Source organism: Canis lupus, chromosome 15 (assembly GCF_003254725.2).
Source record: "Canis lupus dingo isolate Sandy chromosome 15, ASM325472v2, whole genome shotgun sequence".
NCBI classification, from domain to species: domain Eukaryota; kingdom Metazoa; phylum Chordata; class Mammalia; order Carnivora; family Canidae; genus Canis; species Canis lupus.
In genome coordinates, this window is record NC_064257.1 from 3897495 (window position 1) to 3915443 (window position 17949).

A 17949-nucleotide genomic window follows, 5' to 3' on the forward strand; every position below is an offset into this window, starting at 1 on the left:
TGCTTGTTAATATGATAATGGTCCAAACTTCCCAACTTCCACCTCGTATTAGAAAGATTTATCTTTCATGATTCTTACAATTATGTGTCATCCTTTGTTTTTTATTTCTTTAGGGTCCCTTGCCAGCTCCATTTTTGACCCGCTCAGATATCTTGTGGGTGCTTCAGGAGGAGTCTATGCTCTGATGGGAGGCTATTTTATGAATGTTCTGGTGGTAAGAACTTTGGGAATGGAATCTTTGGATTTTTTTGTTCTTTTAAAGAGTAACTAGTATTTGGTTCAGGGAATCTTCATCATATTTACTGAGCACTCATCTTCCTTCTGGGCACCAGAATTTTCCTTTTATATTTTAATCTCTTTTTTTTTTCTGATCTCAAAGTTATGAATACTAAAAAAAAAATTAAGTTGAAAAATAGTCAAAATCTCAAATATTGTATCTGTTAACAGTTCACTGTACATCCTTTTAAACCTTTTTCTATATGTATTCAAAATCCTGCCAAAATTAAGGCTACAAAAATGGACCCACCCTTAAAGATACCATTCTACATCTTAACATAGTTACCTTGATCCCATCTACCCATATCAGTACACAGAAATCACTTCAATCTCTTCAAGTGCTCCACAGCGCACTAGCTAGGCTGCATCCTGATTTAATCCATCAATGAAAAGAAATTGGGGTGACTCCACCTATTCACACTTGTAGGTAATGCTGTAAGGATGTTCTCTTACATTTATCTTTTTGCATTTGTGTGTGTGTGTGTGTGTGTGTGTGTGTGTCTGTGTTTTGGTAGGATAAATTCCTAGATATGGATTTACTGGGTGAAGGGTTTAAGTTTTCATAGATTAATGCCAAATTTCCCACCAAAGCTGGCATACCATGATATAGTATGTAAGAATGCCAACCACTTTCTAAAACAGCCTATAGTGTAATACCTAACTAGTTCTTAAATCCTTTAACCATGTAGGTATGTATACTTTATAAAAATACTCTAGGAGGAAAATAGGAAGCAATTATAAAACTATTCCAAAAATAGAAGTTATTTAGAAAAATGTTTTTCAAAATTTGGATTGCAACCCATTAGTGGTTGAGCAGTTTAAGAATTGTGACCAAAAATTAATCAAAAAGAGGGGCACCTGGCTGGCTCAGTGGGTACAGCACATGACTCTTAATCTTGAGGTCATGAAGTCAAGCCCCATGTTGGGCATTGAGCCTTAAAGTAATAAAAAAATTAAGAAAATTAAAAAGAAAAAATTACAAAAATTTCAACATATATCACACATAATACTGGCTCTGTATGTACTGGATTGTTATGTAAATTGTTTCTGTAGGCTTTGATCATGGCAGTTTAAAAATAATTGATTTAGAATAAACTTGGGTATTTCAGTGTCTACTCTTTGGGAAGAGAGTCAATAAATTGAAGGGGAAAGGAGAAGTAACTCAATAAATTAAAGTGGAGAAGTCTCTCTGATTCAATAGTTATTTTTTAGATTTTTTAAAAGATTTTATTTATTTATTCAGAGACACAGAGATTGAGATGCAGAGACACAGGCAGAGAGAGAAGCAAGCCCCATGCCGGGAGCTTGACGTGGGACTCAATCCCAGGTCTCCAGGATCATACCCTGGGCCAAAGGCGGCGCTAAACCACTGAGCCACCAGGGCTGCCCATCAGTAGTTCTTTTTTTTTAAAACATAATTTATTTTTTTTGGGGGGGGGGCATGAGTGGGGTGAGGGGCAGGGGGAGTGGGAGAAGCAGGCTCCCCACTGGGCAGGGTGCCCAATGGGAGCCTTGATCCTGGAACCCCAAGATCACAATCTGAGCTGAAGGCAGATGCTTAACCAACTGAGCCACCCAGGTGCCCTGACTCAGTTGTTTTTTAGTAACACAGAAGGGTACTATAAACTGGACTGAGATTTTTTTTTTTAAGTTTATGTATTTATTTTGAAAAGAGAGGGGGAGAATAGGCAGAGAGGCAGAGGGAGAGAGAATCTCAAGCCGACTCCCCTTGGCTGAGCACAGAGCCCCACACAGAACTTGATCTCATGGCCCTGAGATCATACATGACCTGAGATGAAATCAAGAGTCAGATACCCAAGTGACTGAGCCACTCAGGTGCCCCTGGACTGAGATTTTTCAACTAAAATCAAACTTGATCTTTTTTTTTTTTTTTTTTCAAACTTGATCTTTTTAACCAATATTTTAAATTCTTTTAAATTATCGAAAAGAATTAAGGTAATACTCAAATTTTAACTAACTCCATTGGGAAAGAGGATAAAGTATTGAATGAATATTAACCAATAAAACCTTAAAAATATTTCATCAGTTAGTTTGACAGCATCTATCTATCTATCTATCTATCTATCTATCTATCTATCATATCTCTGACATGTGAAGTATTGATTTCATATTACTTATATTTATATTTTTTTCCTGCTAATGTAATTATGTCTATTTCATATCATGGAGTTAAATATTCATTTTGTTCTCCAAAGTGCACCAGCATTGTACTTCCCAAATACATTTGAAAACTGGCTGCAACAGCATTGCTTTATTTTGTAAATATTTGACACTCAAACTTCAAATGAAAAAGCAGATGGAGAGAGAGTACAGTTGAAGTTTCATTGGCCAATAGATAGCTTATATTATTTTTATTTATCTCTTTACAAGAATTTTCGAGAAATGATTCCTGCCTTTGGAATTGTCAGACTACTGATCATCATCCTTATAAGTAAGTTTGTCTTGTGAACACTTCGCACCTATAGTGTTATTGGTTTGACCTCCAGAGGGCCTCACTTTTCCTAAACACTAGCATGGAGTGACAAAGAACTGTGGCTCCATAGCCCTAAGCAGAAAGGTCCATGGAGGAGTTTTCACAGATGCCCATGGGTGGTTTTTAGAGGTGCCTCAGTAATGAGTTTTTGCTTTTTGTTTCTTTCTGGAGTGGGGGAAGTCAAGAGAGCAGAGCTTTAGGTACTCTGTCTACTTTAGCCACAACAGTTTCATTTATGTTTCTTTTTCTTTTTTCATTTATGTTTTATATATTGGATTTTTCTCATTCATACATTGGACCCTGTATATGATTTTGTCTGAAATGGGAAAGCTTGAAAACCACTGACATAATCTGTTTTCTTCCTCAATTTATACATTGTCAGATTAAAAAAAAAAAAAAAAAAACAGAACAAAACACCGATCTAGGATCTGAGCACAGAGTGGGTGGCTTAGGGTTGAAGACAGAGGCAGAGGGTCCAGGAACAAGCAGAATGGCGAATGTGGCTTTTGAAATATCTAAGAATTATAGCAGAGAATTACATGCTGAGGGAATTTAGGAAGGGTGCTCAATCTGGAGAGGAGGTGGAATTTTAGCTGAGTCGGAATGTCAGGGCAGATTCTGGGTGGGGGCAGGCCACCCAGGGTAGAAGAAGGAGGAGCCAGGGCAGGGCTAGTAACTCGTGTTTCTGCACCTGCTCTGGCTGAAGCTGTAGCCGCACAGGGGAAGACAGACCCTGGGTCAGACCATAGGGTCACGCTTGAAGGCCAAGATGAAGGTGATGCTTGATAAAACTCGAGATTTGGGCTGTCCACATGAAAGGAAGAAATGAAAAAAAAAAAAAAAAAAGAAAAGACAAGAAAAAGAAAGGAAGAAATGGTTCTGCTAATGGGTATCAAGAGTTCAATTATCCACATTGCTGGGAACAGGGCCAACTACCTCCGAGCAAAGACACTAAATCCAGCTTATGGGCACTTCAGCTGTAAACACAAGACTCATCCTGAGAGAAGATAAGTGACTTGTTTATAGGTCACATATACTCTATGTAATATTTTTTGTCCCTGAGAAATTGAAAATGGGAGGGAAAGTTGTGAGCACAGAAGGGAGAGCAAGTGTCTGGGCTTGGTGAGGAGAATCGCTGTGCAGCAGAGCTGCCACCTGGGCTGTTAAGCGTCACAACCAGGACCAAGGGACAAATCCTGTGACCAAAAAATGTTGCCACACACAAGTTACCCGGTTTTCAATCTGTTTCTTTTAGGTAATTATGAATGACTTTTAAAGGGAGCCTCAGACCCTTGATGGGGAAATGGTTTTAATACTCTTCAATGTTGGAGTAAAAACCCTTTCCTTATGCACAGGGAGGCTCCAAAAATAGTTTATGTAACATTATGTCATTCCTGAGGTAAGTAATAAAGTCACTTCATTTTACAAAGTAGCTAAGACCCCTTAGAGTTACCCTTCCCTTCTCCTTGGCACGGGCCACTTCTGAAAGTTCTTTGGCCTGGTTTACCTGCTACTGAAGATGAGGAAAGTTGCAACACACGTTAGAGTAACAAAATATTAGTATTTTAAAAATTTTAAACACATTTCCTTGGGAAAATGTATAGTTTTTAAAAAAGGGCAAAAAAAAAGGTAAATTATTATTAATTATGAAGGCCAGTTGGCCTTAAGTACCTTCCTTCATGAAGCCTTATTTTTGGATGTGTCTTCTAGTAAGGCAACTGGGCTTCCCTTTTGAAAAAGGAAATCCTGCATTTTCACCTTTCAAAAAAAAAATCCATATAAAGGCAACTTCTCTTAAAATCAGTGTCAGATTTTTAGTGAGGACAATGAGTTGGTTTATTGGAACAGAAGCTTCTTTTCAGGTGGGAAGACATGTCCTAGTGTAGATATTGCAGTGGATGTAGAAGCAAGCTCCCCTGGGAAGCAGAAGGACCTGGGCAGAGATATGGAGGAAGGGCCTGAGCCGAGAGAAAGAGATTGGAGAAACTGACAGTTGAGGGTCACAAAAACTTTCTGAAAGGAGGCCTCCTCCTGTGGATGACAACGAGGCCAGAGTAACTGCTTCCAGTAAGTCAGCCCTGTCCCATGGGGTGGTTTTCTTAGACATTCCTAGTTCTGTCTCTGTGGTGTGCCTTTACACTGAATTAGGAGATTCACATGAGGATCGAAAATACAACACAGCCGAGTTTAATCCGGTGTGTTGTGTAATAGTCATTTACAGTTAAATTACTATTGAGTTCTTCCTCGACCTCCATTCCGGTCTAGTCACTTGAACATCATCAATACTGTCCTGAAAAGGGAAACGAGCCACAACACGGGGTCGTGATGCTATTTTCCCAAAGGCAAGGACTAGGCCTTTCCATCTGCGAGGACACGATGGCTCACTAAGTGGAGCACAGGGTGGGGTGGGGACAGTGGGTGTGGAATGTGACAGCGGCACGAGAGGTTTCCAAGTGCAGGGCACACGGAGGGTGGAGTTCTTCTAGGCCAAGAGACCCCCAGGATCTGGCTTCTTTGAAGGAGATCCAAGTTCTGGCTTTCACTGTCCCATTGGAGATGTGGACGCAGGTCATTCCTTGGTCCGTCTTCAGTGCTCCTGGTGGGGGAGAGAGGTGCCTCCACAGCCAGACTGCTTATGGTTCGGATCCTGCCCCCGCCTCTGAGCTGCGTGGCCTTGGATGAGTACTTACCCTGGGTATTTTGGTTTCCCTATGGATAAGATGCCACCGTCATTTCTCACTTGGACTGGTGCAGTATCAGTTGTCTCCTGCTCCGTCCTTGCTCCCTTCCAGTCCTCCCTGTAGGGCAGCGAGAACAATCTTGTGAAAACATGAGTTGAATCATATCACTCCTGTGCTCAGACACCTTTCTAGGTTTCCTGCCACTTGGAGTCAAAGCCCTTACAGTGGCCCATAAAGCCCCTACAGGATTTGTCCCCTGTTCCACGCCTATCATTTTATCCCTACTTATAGTCCAGAGTCACCTGGAGGTCTTGTTAAAACACAGACTTTGGAGCCTCATCTTCAGAGTTTTCTGGTTCAATAAGGCTGGGGTGGGCCTGAGAATTTTAATTTAATTTAATTTAATTTAATTTATTTTATTTATTTATTTATTTTATTTTATTTTAATTTATTTGAGAATTTAAATTTCTACTAAGTTCCCAGGTGAATGTTATTGCTGCTCTTGGAGGGGCAGGGAATCACTCTGAAAATTAGCCAGCCAGCCAGCTCAGCTCCAGCACATCAGGCACAGTCCTGCCTCAGGGACTTTGCACTTGCTCTTCCCTCTGCCTGGAAGACTCTTACTTCAGATGTCAGCATGGCTTGCTCTCTGATCTCTGTCAAATGGCATAGTCTCAGTGAGACTGTCCCTGACTCTCCTACTAAACATCACACCCTACTCCCAGCTTTCCTAATCCTCCTTCCTCTCTTTGCATTTTGTCCATTTGATGGAGCACTTAGCGTCATTTGATGTAGTGTATGTTTTACTGGTGTGCCCCAACCTCTCCGCCCCAACTAGACCATCCGCTCTATGAGGCAGGGCTGTTTGGTCTGTTCCCTGCAGTATCTCCACCACCTAGAAGAGTGCCTGGTGCAAAGAAGATAACCAGTAGATACAGGTGGGATGAACGCATCTGTAAAATGGGATAATGATATACTTATTTCCTAGGGTCCTTGTGAGGATTAGGGAATTAATACCCATAAAGCTCTTACAGCAGCACCTGGCACAGAGTAAATCTCAATAAATGTTAGCTGCCACCATTATCAGAAGAGAACCCAAAACATCTGGTGCATTGTTGTGGTGCTCCTGGGGGCTTCATCAGGCTGTTTTTCTTTCTAGTTATGTCGGATATGGGATTTGCTCTCTACAGAAGGTTCTTTGTCCCTGCAGACGGGTCACCGGTGAGTTCAGTTTATTATGTTTTTCAATGAAAGCTTGTTTACCTATCCTATCCATAGCTAAAAAGGCCCAGCAAAAAGGGGCACCCATTTAGGGCAGCCAAACTTCCATTAGGAAGGCAAGCAAATTCCTGAGGAAATCAGACTTTTGGATTGTCCTTTTCACTTAACTCTCTCACAGCCCTGATCCCCACCAGCTCTTTCTCTGCACCTGCCCTACTGGGAGCAAAACAGGGGAGAAGGGATTTCACTGTCCACAGGGTTATAAAAAGCTGATTGGAAAATAGCAATGAAAATTTGGGTCCAGATGACTTGGCAGTAAAAAAAACAAAAACAACAACAACAAAAAAACCCCATAAAAACATAAAAAAACACCTGGCAGAGATTTTCAGTTTTAAGTGGTCTTTGAATTGGATAGTTTGTTTGCATATCTGTGTGTATCCATCATCTGGGTTCTCATTCTGACATTCCATTTATGTGGGGTCAGACACGGCTCCTACTGAGATCCCTTGTGGTCATGCAACACATTCTCTTGACATATAGAACCATCCCGAACGTGATGGTGACAGAGAATGAGAAACAGTGGCTCGGTCCTGTGCACTCAGAGAGCTGATGAAATGACATTTTTTGGCTCTGCACGTTCTCAGAACATCTCCTCTCTGTGCACATGGGAGTTTTATGTCTCTTTTGCCCCATTCTCCTTGTTCTGTGAGCTTTTGGGACTCTTGTTTGATGGCATTTGTGTTTTAGGAAGAGGGTGATGCAGCTCGAATATGAAAACAGCATTTTCTTCACTTATTTTCATTGCTCCTCTCTCCCTCCCCAGGTGTCTTTTGCAGCCCACATTGCAGGCGGATTCGCTGGAATGTCCATAGGTTACACTGTGTTTAGCTGCTTTGATAAGGCACTGCTGAAGGATCCACGATTTTGGATGGCAATTGCAGCTTATTTTGCTTGTGTCTTATTTGCCGTGTTCTTCAACATTTTCCTATCCCCGGCAAACTGACCTGCCTCTCATAGGAAGCAAGTAATGAAAAGAGCCATCTGGGAAAAGAACTGAAGTCTAGGAAGAGACAGAGAAGTCCTTGCAAATGCTGACAGTTTTATAAAGAGGTCAGAACACAACTGAAGTTCTCAGTTGCAAAGACTGTTTACAAAAGGGGTTAGGGTTTAGGGATGGGGATTCTGAAAGTAGGAGGAGGGAGAAGAGAGAGAGGGAGCAGGGGAGGGACGGTAAAAAGCAGGCATTGGCTCTTTCCAGACATGTGGTCTCTAAGAGACTTGCTCTCCTTGGATGATATATTATAGAGACTGTTTGATAGAACCCACATATATTGTACTGTGCTGATAATAAAAACTTTTCATACTTGTGTCAGACTATTGATAATCACCTTCAATCACTGTTGGGGTGGACATATCACTGTTTGAGGTGGTTTATATGTGGTTTCAGTGACCCAGAAAGGTGGCTATTACTCTGTATCTGGGGGGAGGACATGGAAACTCATTAAGAAAAATCAAGTACCTTGTCTAAGAGGGCGCAGGATTTAAAGGTTGGTAATGACTCAAAAGCCCATCCTCTCCTCCCCTACTGGTCTAATGATGCTCTTTCCCCCAAATCCTGCAAGTTGCGGGTATCATGGGAGTATAGGAACAAACATTTCTGTGAGTGTGCCATAAGTGGTAGAAATATTTGTAAAAGAAGACTGAAAATTTTCTGGACTGCCAGTTTTAAATTCTAGAAGTGTGTCTAGGACCCCAAGGAACCTAGAAGTAGCTTTCTGGTGCATACGAGGCACCTGGACTCTGGATTCTCTCTCTCTCTCTTTTTTTTTTTTTTTTAAGATTTTATTTATTTATTTATGAGAGACATAGAGAAAGGAAGAGAGAGAGGCAGAGACTCAAGCAGGCTCCATGCAGGGAGCCCGACGTGGGACTCGATCCCAGGACTCCAGGATCACTTCCCGGGCTGAAGGCGGTGCTAAACCTCTGAGCCACCCAGGGATCCCTGGATTCTCTTCCTTTACATGAGTGGCTCTCCTGGGAGTGGGTAGGATTTATTTACAAAAGGTAAAATGTCAGATCTGAAGGCTGAGAAGCCTGTCTCCTTTCTTATTATAGAACCCAGATTGTTGGCTATTTATTTTTTTTTTAAGTTGGCTTCATGTTGGGACGCCTGGGTGGCTTAGTTGGTTAAGCATCTGACTCTTGATTTTGGCTCAGATCATGATTTCAGGGTCATGGGATGGAGGCCCCCTCCCTCTCTCCCCCCTCATTGGGCTCTGAGCTCAGCCTGGAGCCTGCTTGGGATTCACTCTCTCTGTCCCTCTGCCCCTCCCTCCCACCCCCCTCCTCTGCTCAAAAAAAAAAAAAAAAAAAAAGTAGGCTCCATGGAGCCCAACACAGGGCTTGAACTCATGAACTCACAACCTTGAGATCAAGACCTGAGCTGAGACCACGAATTAGATGCTTAACCAACTAAGCCACCCAGGCACCTTGGGCAGTCTTTTCCAAAAATAGTAGTTTGGGGCCATGTGAACACAGGAAATACAATTTTTTCTTTCATCATTGGTGTGTTTTATTTATAAACACCTATCTAAACATGTTGATAAATAAATAAACAAACATGTTGCTGTATCCTGAAAGGAGCATACCTACTTACATAGATATATTGAGAAATGTATTATTTCAACATATTGAGAAAAATGGATCAGAGATTTGTTAAAAAAAAATGTTTTTCAATTTGAGTATGAGAATATGCATGGGAGTTTTGTGTCTCTGTTGCCTCACCTCCTTGTTCTGCAGGCTTTGGGGCTATGTTTTTGGTTAAACAAAGATGTGAACAAGAAGTTAAAAGAGTCCTTCTTACCTTCCCACCCCGAACCTTCTCTTTTCCCTGGTGATGCCTGCTGTCGACAGCTGGGTGTGTTCTCACAGACCTTTTTCCATCCATCATGCACAAAAAGGAAAATGGATTTGAGTTGAGGCCTGGCTCACTCACTGCAGTGAACGGCACTGAATCTGCTCTGCACCCCCAAAGAGGCAAGTTCAGAGATCATGTTGAAGATACTGTGGGATAATTTCTAAGAATGATTTGCTTCTCAAGAAAGATCTGGGTTAATCTCTGTTCCAGGTAATTAAATATACATATGAAATGCAGGTTTTAACAAGGTAAGTGAGATTTTACTACATGTATTGCTCTGTAACTTAGTTTATAATGGGACATAGAGACCTTCATTCTCTGAGTTGCTGAAGGATAAAGACGTACTGTGATTATTTAACCACGCCTCTATTGGACACTCAGGCTACTGATTTTGTACTATTATCAACCCTACTATGTGAACTTCCTAGTACATGCAGTGTGCCTTTGAGCATGATTGCTGAATGAATCTTTTAAGCACCCAGAAGCAGAAATGTTAATTTTCAGATTTAAACTGCCTTTTAAGTAGCTGCATCCATTTATATTCTTTTTTTTCCATTTATATTCTTATTGAAAGTAGATGATAGTAATTTTCCTCACACTTTTGCAAAAGCAGGTATTGTAAATCATTGAAAAATTTGCATTTTGATAGTTAAAAATAAATAATTCACTGAGATTTGTATTTGTTTTCCAAGTTTATTAATAATTTATAGATTACATATTATATGTAATTTATACAATATACAAATATGAATAAATATTTATACTTTTTTTGCTGTGAAATAGTTGCATTTAATCTGAAAAGTATCTATTAATTGGCAAAGAAGCCCAGAGAAGGGGTGCCTAGCTTGTTCAGTTGGTAGAGCATGCTCTCAAGGTTGTAAGTTTGAGCTCCAGGCTGGGGAGTAGAGATAACTTAAAAATAAAAAATCTTTGGGGCATCTGGGTGGCTCGGTGGGTTGAGTGTCTGCTTTTGGTTCAGGTTGTGATCCCAGGGCCCTGGGATCGAGTCCCACATTGGGCTCCCCGCAGGGAACCTGCTTCTCCCTCTGCCTATATCTCTGCCCCATTCTGGTCTCATGAATAAATAAATAAAATCTAAAAAACCACCACCAAACAAACAAACAACCTTAAAAAAAAAAAAAAAAAAAAAGCCCAGAGGAGAGATACTCATCTGTCATGGTTAACCCATCAGGTCACTAGCTCTGAAGACTTGAGACCTTTAATGACCTAAACGGAAGTCTAACTGTTCATAACAGAAAACTAGACAGAGAAACAATTCATCGAACGATGAAACCATTTTTAGTCAGGGACTTTTTGGTACTAGAAATATGGTTCACGTTATCCCAACCAGTACTATTTAATTGGGTTCCCCAGGGGGCAAAATTACTGTTAAAAAAAAAAAAAAGCATGCAAACATCTGGTATTTTAAATTTGACATCTCTGAATTATAGAGGAACCATCTGAACAGCTTAATTTGGGGCTTATCACTTCAGTCTTCTAAGCTGCTGTGTTATTAGAAATAGTGGAAATATTCTTCATCTGTCCTGTCCAATAAAGTAGCCACAAGGCACATGCAAGCCCTTACGTTTTAATTAAAATTAAGTAAGATTAAAAAACTCAGTTCCTGTGTTACACAAATCATGATGTTAGCACCCAATGGCTGTCTGTAGCTAGTGGCTACCTTATTGGTCAGTCCAGAGAGAGTTTATTACAACCCAGGGAGGGTTGTAGAAGCAAGAACAATGAGTCCAAATGATTTGAGCTGACGCTGACTCACTGCTCAGACTGAACTTTTCTACACTTGCAAAGGGACACTTTCAGAGAACAAACATGACTTGCTTCTCCGATTTATCTAAACAGGTTTGTGTTAATCTCTGTTTTTGCAAATTAAGAGTTGTTTGAAATGTTCTTATTTTTTCCTTTTGAATTCTATGGGATTGAATCTGTGTATACTAGTATTCATGTCATTGGATATGAAAGCTTCAGAACCTAAGATTTGTAGCTAAATGATTTACTGCTCCTTCTTTCAGTAAATTCTATGCTTTTGTACTTTAAGGTGAAAAGCAACAACAGCATTTTTTGGGGATTATAGAGGTGCTCATGGTAAAAACAAATTAAAATACATATAATTATAACAAATTAAGTCGATTGTAATCACACACCCAGAGATTATCATAGTATCTTTTTTTTTTCTTTTTTAAGGTTTTATTCAGTTAAGGCACACCACTTAACTGACGGGGCCTCTCAGACACCCCCATAGTTAATACCTTGATGAGTATCCTTCTAGGCTTTTTTGTATGCATCAGTACATATAAACAAATATAAAATTATGGGGTCATACTGTTCTATTTTGTAAACTGAAATGATATATCAAATATCTTTTTTTTTTTAAAGATTTTATTATTTATTCATTAGAGACAGAGAGAGAGAGAGAGAGAGAGAGAGAGAGAGAGAGGGCAGAGACACAGGCAGAGGGAGAAGCAGGCTCCATGCAGGGAGCCTGACGTGGGACTCGATCCTGGGACTCCAGGATCACGCCCTGAGCTGAAGGCAGATGCTCAACCGCTGAGCCACCCAGGCATCCCTCAAATATCTTTTTATATTAGTAGTATTTATCATTTTTACTGGTTGCATAGTACCATACTATAGATGCACTATTATTGATTATGGATGATACTGTCTTTCTTGTATTGATAATTATTTTGGACATTTTCATTTTGTGATTATTATAAACAATATGAATAATAACATTGTTTACACTTTTAAAGTGTTTTGGATTGTGGATCAAAGAATATACTATCATTAACATTATAAAAGGTAAATAGAGATTTTCTCTAACTTAGGAATACAACTAAATTTAGAAGGTTGATGCTTTTGCAAACCTTTTAAACTGTACTAAGTTTTAGAAAAAGAACTGAAGACTTTAGAACCAGTTATTTAAAAAGCCCAAATGATCACTATTTGACATACCTAATTTAAATAAACTTTTAAGAGAAAACAGATGATTTCTTAATGTTTTTTTCATGCAAATCTCAGTGCACCCAAATAGGAAAAATAACAGTTTAGTAGAATAGGATCTGACTTTAATCTGATTTTTTTTCCCCACACTGATTTTTTTTTTTTTTAAAGATTTTATTTATTTGTTCATGACAGTCACACAGAGAGAGAGAGAGAGAGGCAGAGACATAGGCAGAGGGAGAAGCAGGCTCCATGCAGGGAGCCCGACATGGGATTCGATCCCGGGTCTCCAGGATCGCGCCCTGGGCCAAAGGCAGGCGCCAAACCGCTGCGCCACCCAGGGATCCCAGCCCACACTGATTTTTAATGCCAGTTCCAGCTGTGTGACCTTGGGTAATTTAAAGATTTTTATTTTTTGTGGGGAGGGGCAGAGGGAGAAGGAGAGAATCCCAAGCTGACTCTGTGCTTAGTGCAGAGCCTGATATGGAGCTTGATCTCACAACCCTGAGATCATGACCTGAGCCAAAATCAAGAGTTGGATGTTTCGGGGATCCCTGGGTGGCTCAGCGGTTTAGCACCTGCCTTTGGCCCAGGGTGTGTGTGATTCCTGGAGACCCGGGATCAAGTCCCATGTCGGGTTCCCTGCATGGAGGCTGCTTCTCCCTCTGCCTGTGTCTCTGCCTCTCTTTCCCTGTGTCTATCATAAATAAATAAAAAATCTTAAAAAAAGAAAAAAGAAAAAAGAAGGGGATCCCTGGGTGGCGCAGCGGTTTGGCGCCTGCCTTTGGCCCAGGGCGCAATCCTGGAGACCCGGGATCGAGTCCCACGTCGGGCTCCCGGTGCATGGAGCCTGCTTCTCCCTCTGCCTGTGTCTCTGCCTCCCTCTCTCTCTCTCTCTCTCTCTCTGTGACTATCATAAATAAATAAAAATTAAAAAAAATTAAAAAAAAAAGAAAGAAAGAAAAAAGAAGAGTTGGATGTTTGGTCGACTGAGCCACCCAGGTGCCCTGACCTTGGGTATAATGTAAGGTGTGTCTCAGTTTCTCTATCTGTAAACTGAGGAAACAACATCTAAGATTTTTGTGATGAACATATCATTTAGCTATAGCATCCCAGTCTTTATTTTTTATATTTTTTATAAATTTATTTTTTATTGGTGTTCAATTTGCCAACATATAGAATAACACCCAGTGCTCATCCCATCAAGTGCCCCCCCTCAGTGCCCGTCACCCAGTCACCCCCACCCCCGCCCACCTCCCCTTCCACCACCCCTAGTTCATTTCCCAGAGTTAGGAATCTCTCATGTTCTGTCTCCCTTTCTGATATTTCCCACTCATTTTTTCTCCTTTCCCCTTTATTCCCTTTCACTATTTTTTATATTCCCCAAATGAATGAGACGGGTACCCTACACTTTCAGAGAAACTTCTCTAGTAACAAACTATAGAAATGATCTCTGAAAGTATAGTCCTAGCATCCCAGTCTTTTATTTAATTGTGTAACATTCCCTTTACATATAGGATATAGGATACACATTGATATTTTAAATTAAAGTTACGAAAACATTCCTCTTTGTATCTTTCCTGTGGGATGTAACTTCCTCTTAGAACTAGGATATCTATCTTAATATGGAATGTACTGCTTGATAATCCAAGCATGTAAATTATAATTTGCCCACTGTTCCTTCCACAAAAGCAAGCTAAAGTGTCTGAAATAGATCAAATATTGTTACAATGAAAAAATATCACCACCACAACAGCCATCAGTTTATTTCAAGAACTATCTAATATCATTCTGGTAGCACAAAAATAGTTGAACATTTTTGGAGTTCTTTCTTTTTTTGCATTAATCTTTAAATTCTATTTTTTTAATTTAAATTTTACTTAGTTAACTGGAGTTCATTTTAAGATGATAAAAATGTATACAATTATTCATTAATGATTTTACAGATATTCATAAATATTACTGAAATTTCTGTTTCGAAAATGTTCAACAACTGCCAGAAAGCCACCAGAAATTTGACACTTATATGTGGATTAAAAAACAAATCTTATTTATTTATGATAGTCACACAGAGAGAGAGAGAGAGGCAGAGACACAACACAGGCAGAGGGAGAAGCAGGCTCCATGTACCGGGAGCCCGACGTTGGATTCGATCCCGGGTCTCCAGGATTGCGCCCTGGGCCAAAGGCAGGCGCCAAACCGCTGCGCCACCCAGGGTTCCCAAATCTAAATTCTTTAGCAAAAACCAGATCTGTTTCCTCTGGTTTCATTAAGTGCTGTATCTTACTGACTTATCAAAAGAAACCCATTCATTTTCCCTTGAGTGTATAAATGAGGTTTTTAAAAGCACCGACTTTGGTTATAATTTTTATATAATCTTAATAAAGAGGTTTATAAAATCATGTCAGTAGTCTTAGAAACCTCTCCAAAAGTTCTCCGTTAAAGAAAGTAAAACAGTAATAAACTTCAGCTAACAATAACAAGATTCCTTTCTTGTAGGGAATCCTACGATTGTTGTTTTTAAGTTTTATTTACTTATTTTAAAATAATCTCTATACCCAACATGGGACTTGAACTCACAACCCTAAGATCAAGAGTCACATGCTTTTCTGAGTCAGCCAAATACCCATCTACATTCTATTCTTCATAGAGAATATATACAACCCCCTCCCTCCAGGTATCTTTTTTTTTCTTCATTGCATTATGACGTCTAAACATAAGTGATTTTCAATTCCTGATATCTTACATATATTCTTGATAAAATGATCAGTTCTCTAGGGAAAAAGTAGAGCAACCAGTACACTTAAGAGAGTGATGCTTTGCTCATGTTTTGGCCATAGGGTTGCTTTACGAAACAGCACGCCCTTCAGAATAGAAGAATTTATCTGTCTCCTATCTGATGGGGTTCAGAGTGAAGATGGCTGAGTAAATAAGCATGGGGAACTGGAATTTCCTTGGAGGCATCCTGGAGGAAGTTCACATCCACTCCACCATAATTGGAAAGATCTGGCTCACTGTCCTGTTCATATTTCGAATGCTTGTTCTGGGTGTAGCAGCTGAAGATGTCTGGAATGATGAGCAGTCTGGCTTCATCTGTAATACAGAACAACCTGGCTGCAGAAATGTGTGCTATGACCAGGCCTTTCCTATCTCCCTCGTTAGATATTGGGTTTTGCAGGTGATATTTGTGTCTTCACCGTCCCTGGTCTACATGGGCCATGCTTTGTACCGACTGCGGGTTCTGGAGAAAGAGAGGCAGAGGAGGAAAGCTCAACTGAGAGGAGCACTGCGGGGGGTGGGGTTTGAAGTGCCTGGGGATCGGAGAAGACTGGAGCAAGAACTCTGTCAGCTGGAACAAAGGAAACTAAATAAAGCTCCACTCAGAGGAACCCTGCTTTGCACTTATGTGGTACACATTTTCACTCGCTCTATGGTTGAGGTTGGGTTCATGATTGGACAGTATCTTTTATACGGATTTCATTTACAGCCTTTATTTAAATGCCATGGCCACCCATGTCCAAATGTAATTGACTGCTTTGTCTCAAGACCAACAGAAAAGACAATATTCCTATTATTTATGCAATCTATAGCCACTGTTTCACTTTTCTTAAATGTTCTAGAAATTTTCCACCTCGGTTTTAAAAAGATTAAAAGAGGGCTTTGGGGACAATATAAGTTGAAGGATGAGCATAATGAATTCTTTGCAAACAAGTCAGAACAAAATCTTGCCAAATATCAGAGCACATCTGCAAACTCACTGAAGGGATTCTCTTCTGCACCTGATTATTATCTGTTAATGGAAAAGCAAAAACACCCAGCAGCGTGTCCTAGTTTAAGTTCACCTGCATTTCAGGCAGATCCTGACAACCACAGTGGAAATGATGAGAAATGCATTTTGGATGAACAAGAAACCGTACTTTCTGATGAGATGCGTACACTTAGTGCTACGTGTAGTCATCTTCAACACATCAGCTCGTGTAATAATGAAGACACTCATAAAATATTTAGAAGAGAAGTGGGTACCCCATTAAAGGAAAAGAGAGAAATGGCCTGCAAAGACGGCAAAAGGAACCACTGCTCTAGAGGTCATTGTTCTATTCCAGGTGTTGCTATAGAACTGGATAATCACATGGGGCAGTCATCCCAAACAGCGTTCCCTCCGCCTGCTCAGGGTGCTTGGGAACAGTCGTGGCTTAGCACGACATGGGGTCCCTCTCCAGAAGAGGAAAATCAGGGGTCACCCCCTAAAGGAAACCTCAAGGGTCAGTGCAGAGAGGGCACGATTAGAACCCTTCCCCCTTCGCAGGGAGACTGCCAAGCACCTGACATTTCAGACACTCCTGATTCTTTGGGACAGTTGACCTTCGATTCTGATTTGGTCAGAGGCTGCAATAATCCTACTGCTTGTCCTCCAAATCATTTAGTGTTGCTGACAAACCACCTCACTGGCAGGCGGGCTCCCACAGACCTTCAGATCTGAGCAGCTGTGGGCTCCTAGACTTTCTGCATATTGTTATCACAGAGGTAGCCTAGTGGTGGTGGAGCACAGGTAAGGGCAGCTCTAAAGACCAGCTGTTCCGACAGACCATTGCAAACCCATCTCAAAAAGAAAAACACACGCATCCATTCTGAATGGCGAAGGGGCAGTTTTAAATTCAAAGCCATAGTTACCAACTCGGGGTTACTGCTTTACAGGCTCCCTTCAGAATCCATGAAAACTGATTCTTGCCAAGTCACAAATTCAGAACTGAGGCTTCACGGTTTGGAACCAGGTTTTTCCTTGAAGGAAGTTTTTCCCTGAAGGAACCTTGGGAGATGGTTCTGGATCTACATCATCCTCCCTTTTGGTTGCGAATCTTTTGTTTCTGGACGATGGTTAAATTGTTTGTCAATGGGACTTAATTTAGTTTCCTTATAGACTGCAACTTGCTGCCTCTTGAGTGTAACGATGACGTTGCTATCTAGTAAATAAAATCTTAAAAAAGATCGGTGGCTTCAGAGCATCGTGATTCATTGCCCAGGTTGGCGGGCGTAGCTCCACACTCCCTGGTTCCTCTAACCACTTCACTCACCAGCGCCTACCTTGCAGGAGAATGAAAAGAAGAAACCTGTTTAACACCGGCACCCAGTACGACGTCACTGCTCACCCTCCAGGGGCCCTTCTCAATCACGCCGGCCACAAAACAAACTCTGAAAGTAAACAGCTGGAGCTGAAACATAACGATTCCAAGCGCTCGGTCGACCGGCGGCGGGTCGCGCGCCCCTTTCCGGGAGGAGCGCCAGGAAGCCGGCGCGTCCAGGTGGGCTAGCGCCGCTACCGAGGTCCCGGGGGAGGCAGGTGCGCCCAGCCCCGCGCCCGCGCATCCCGCCGCGCTCCGGCCCCCGCAGGCCCCGCCCCCGGG

At 41.1% G+C, this 17949-nt stretch overlaps 2 protein-coding genes, 1 long non-coding RNA gene and 1 pseudogene across 12 annotated transcripts in view; 2 read left to right on the top strand and 2 right to left on the bottom strand.

Annotated features, from left to right (window-relative positions):
- RHBDL2 (rhomboid like 2) overlaps positions 1-8039 on the top strand; it is a 49192-nt gene extending 41153 nt beyond the window's left edge. For 3 of the 4 annotated variants that reach the window (XM_025419848.3, XM_025419844.3, XM_025419845.3), the window contains exons 5-8: positions 114-214; positions 2668-2728; positions 6611-6672; positions 7496-8039. In XM_025419848.3, the coding sequence (XP_025275633.1) occupies positions 114-214; positions 2668-2728; positions 6611-6672; positions 7496-7675 (404 nt within the window). In that variant the 3' untranslated portion in view covers positions 7676-8039. The remainder of the gene's footprint in view (positions 1-113; positions 215-2667; positions 2729-6610; positions 6673-7495) is intronic. The other variant, XM_025419847.3, reaches the window with a different exon arrangement.
- LOC112642348 (uncharacterized) overlaps positions 1-17949 on the bottom strand; it is a 54708-nt gene that overhangs the window by 36513 nt on the left and 246 nt on the right. For 4 of the 7 annotated variants that reach the window (XR_003125186.3, XR_003125185.3, XR_003125184.3 and 1 more), the window contains exons 2-3: positions 17630-17737; positions 5461-5568 (exon numbers count right to left, since the gene is read on the bottom strand). This is a non-coding gene — a long non-coding RNA (uncharacterized LOC112642348). Of the gene's footprint in view, positions 1-4559; positions 5569-17619; positions 17738-17949 lie in introns of those variants that run through there. The other 3 variants (XR_003125188.3, XR_007402212.1, XR_003125182.3) reach the window with 3 other exon arrangements.
- Positions 13911-14016, bottom strand: LOC112642686 (small nucleolar RNA U3; annotated as a pseudogene).
- GJA9 (gap junction protein alpha 9) lies at positions 14581-17516 on the top strand. The gene has a single exon (XM_025419841.3). It carries the CDS (start codon positions 15483-15485, stop codon positions 17025-17027), a length of 1545 nt encoding a protein of 514 aa, XP_025275626.3. The 5' UTR covers positions 14581-15482; the 3' UTR covers positions 17028-17516.

Excerpts from the sequence above, each read along its gene's own strand:
- GJA9 (XM_025419841.3), top strand. The coding sequence starts at position 15,483 with ATGGGGAACTGGAATTTCCTTGGAGGCATCCTGGAGGAAGTTCACATC.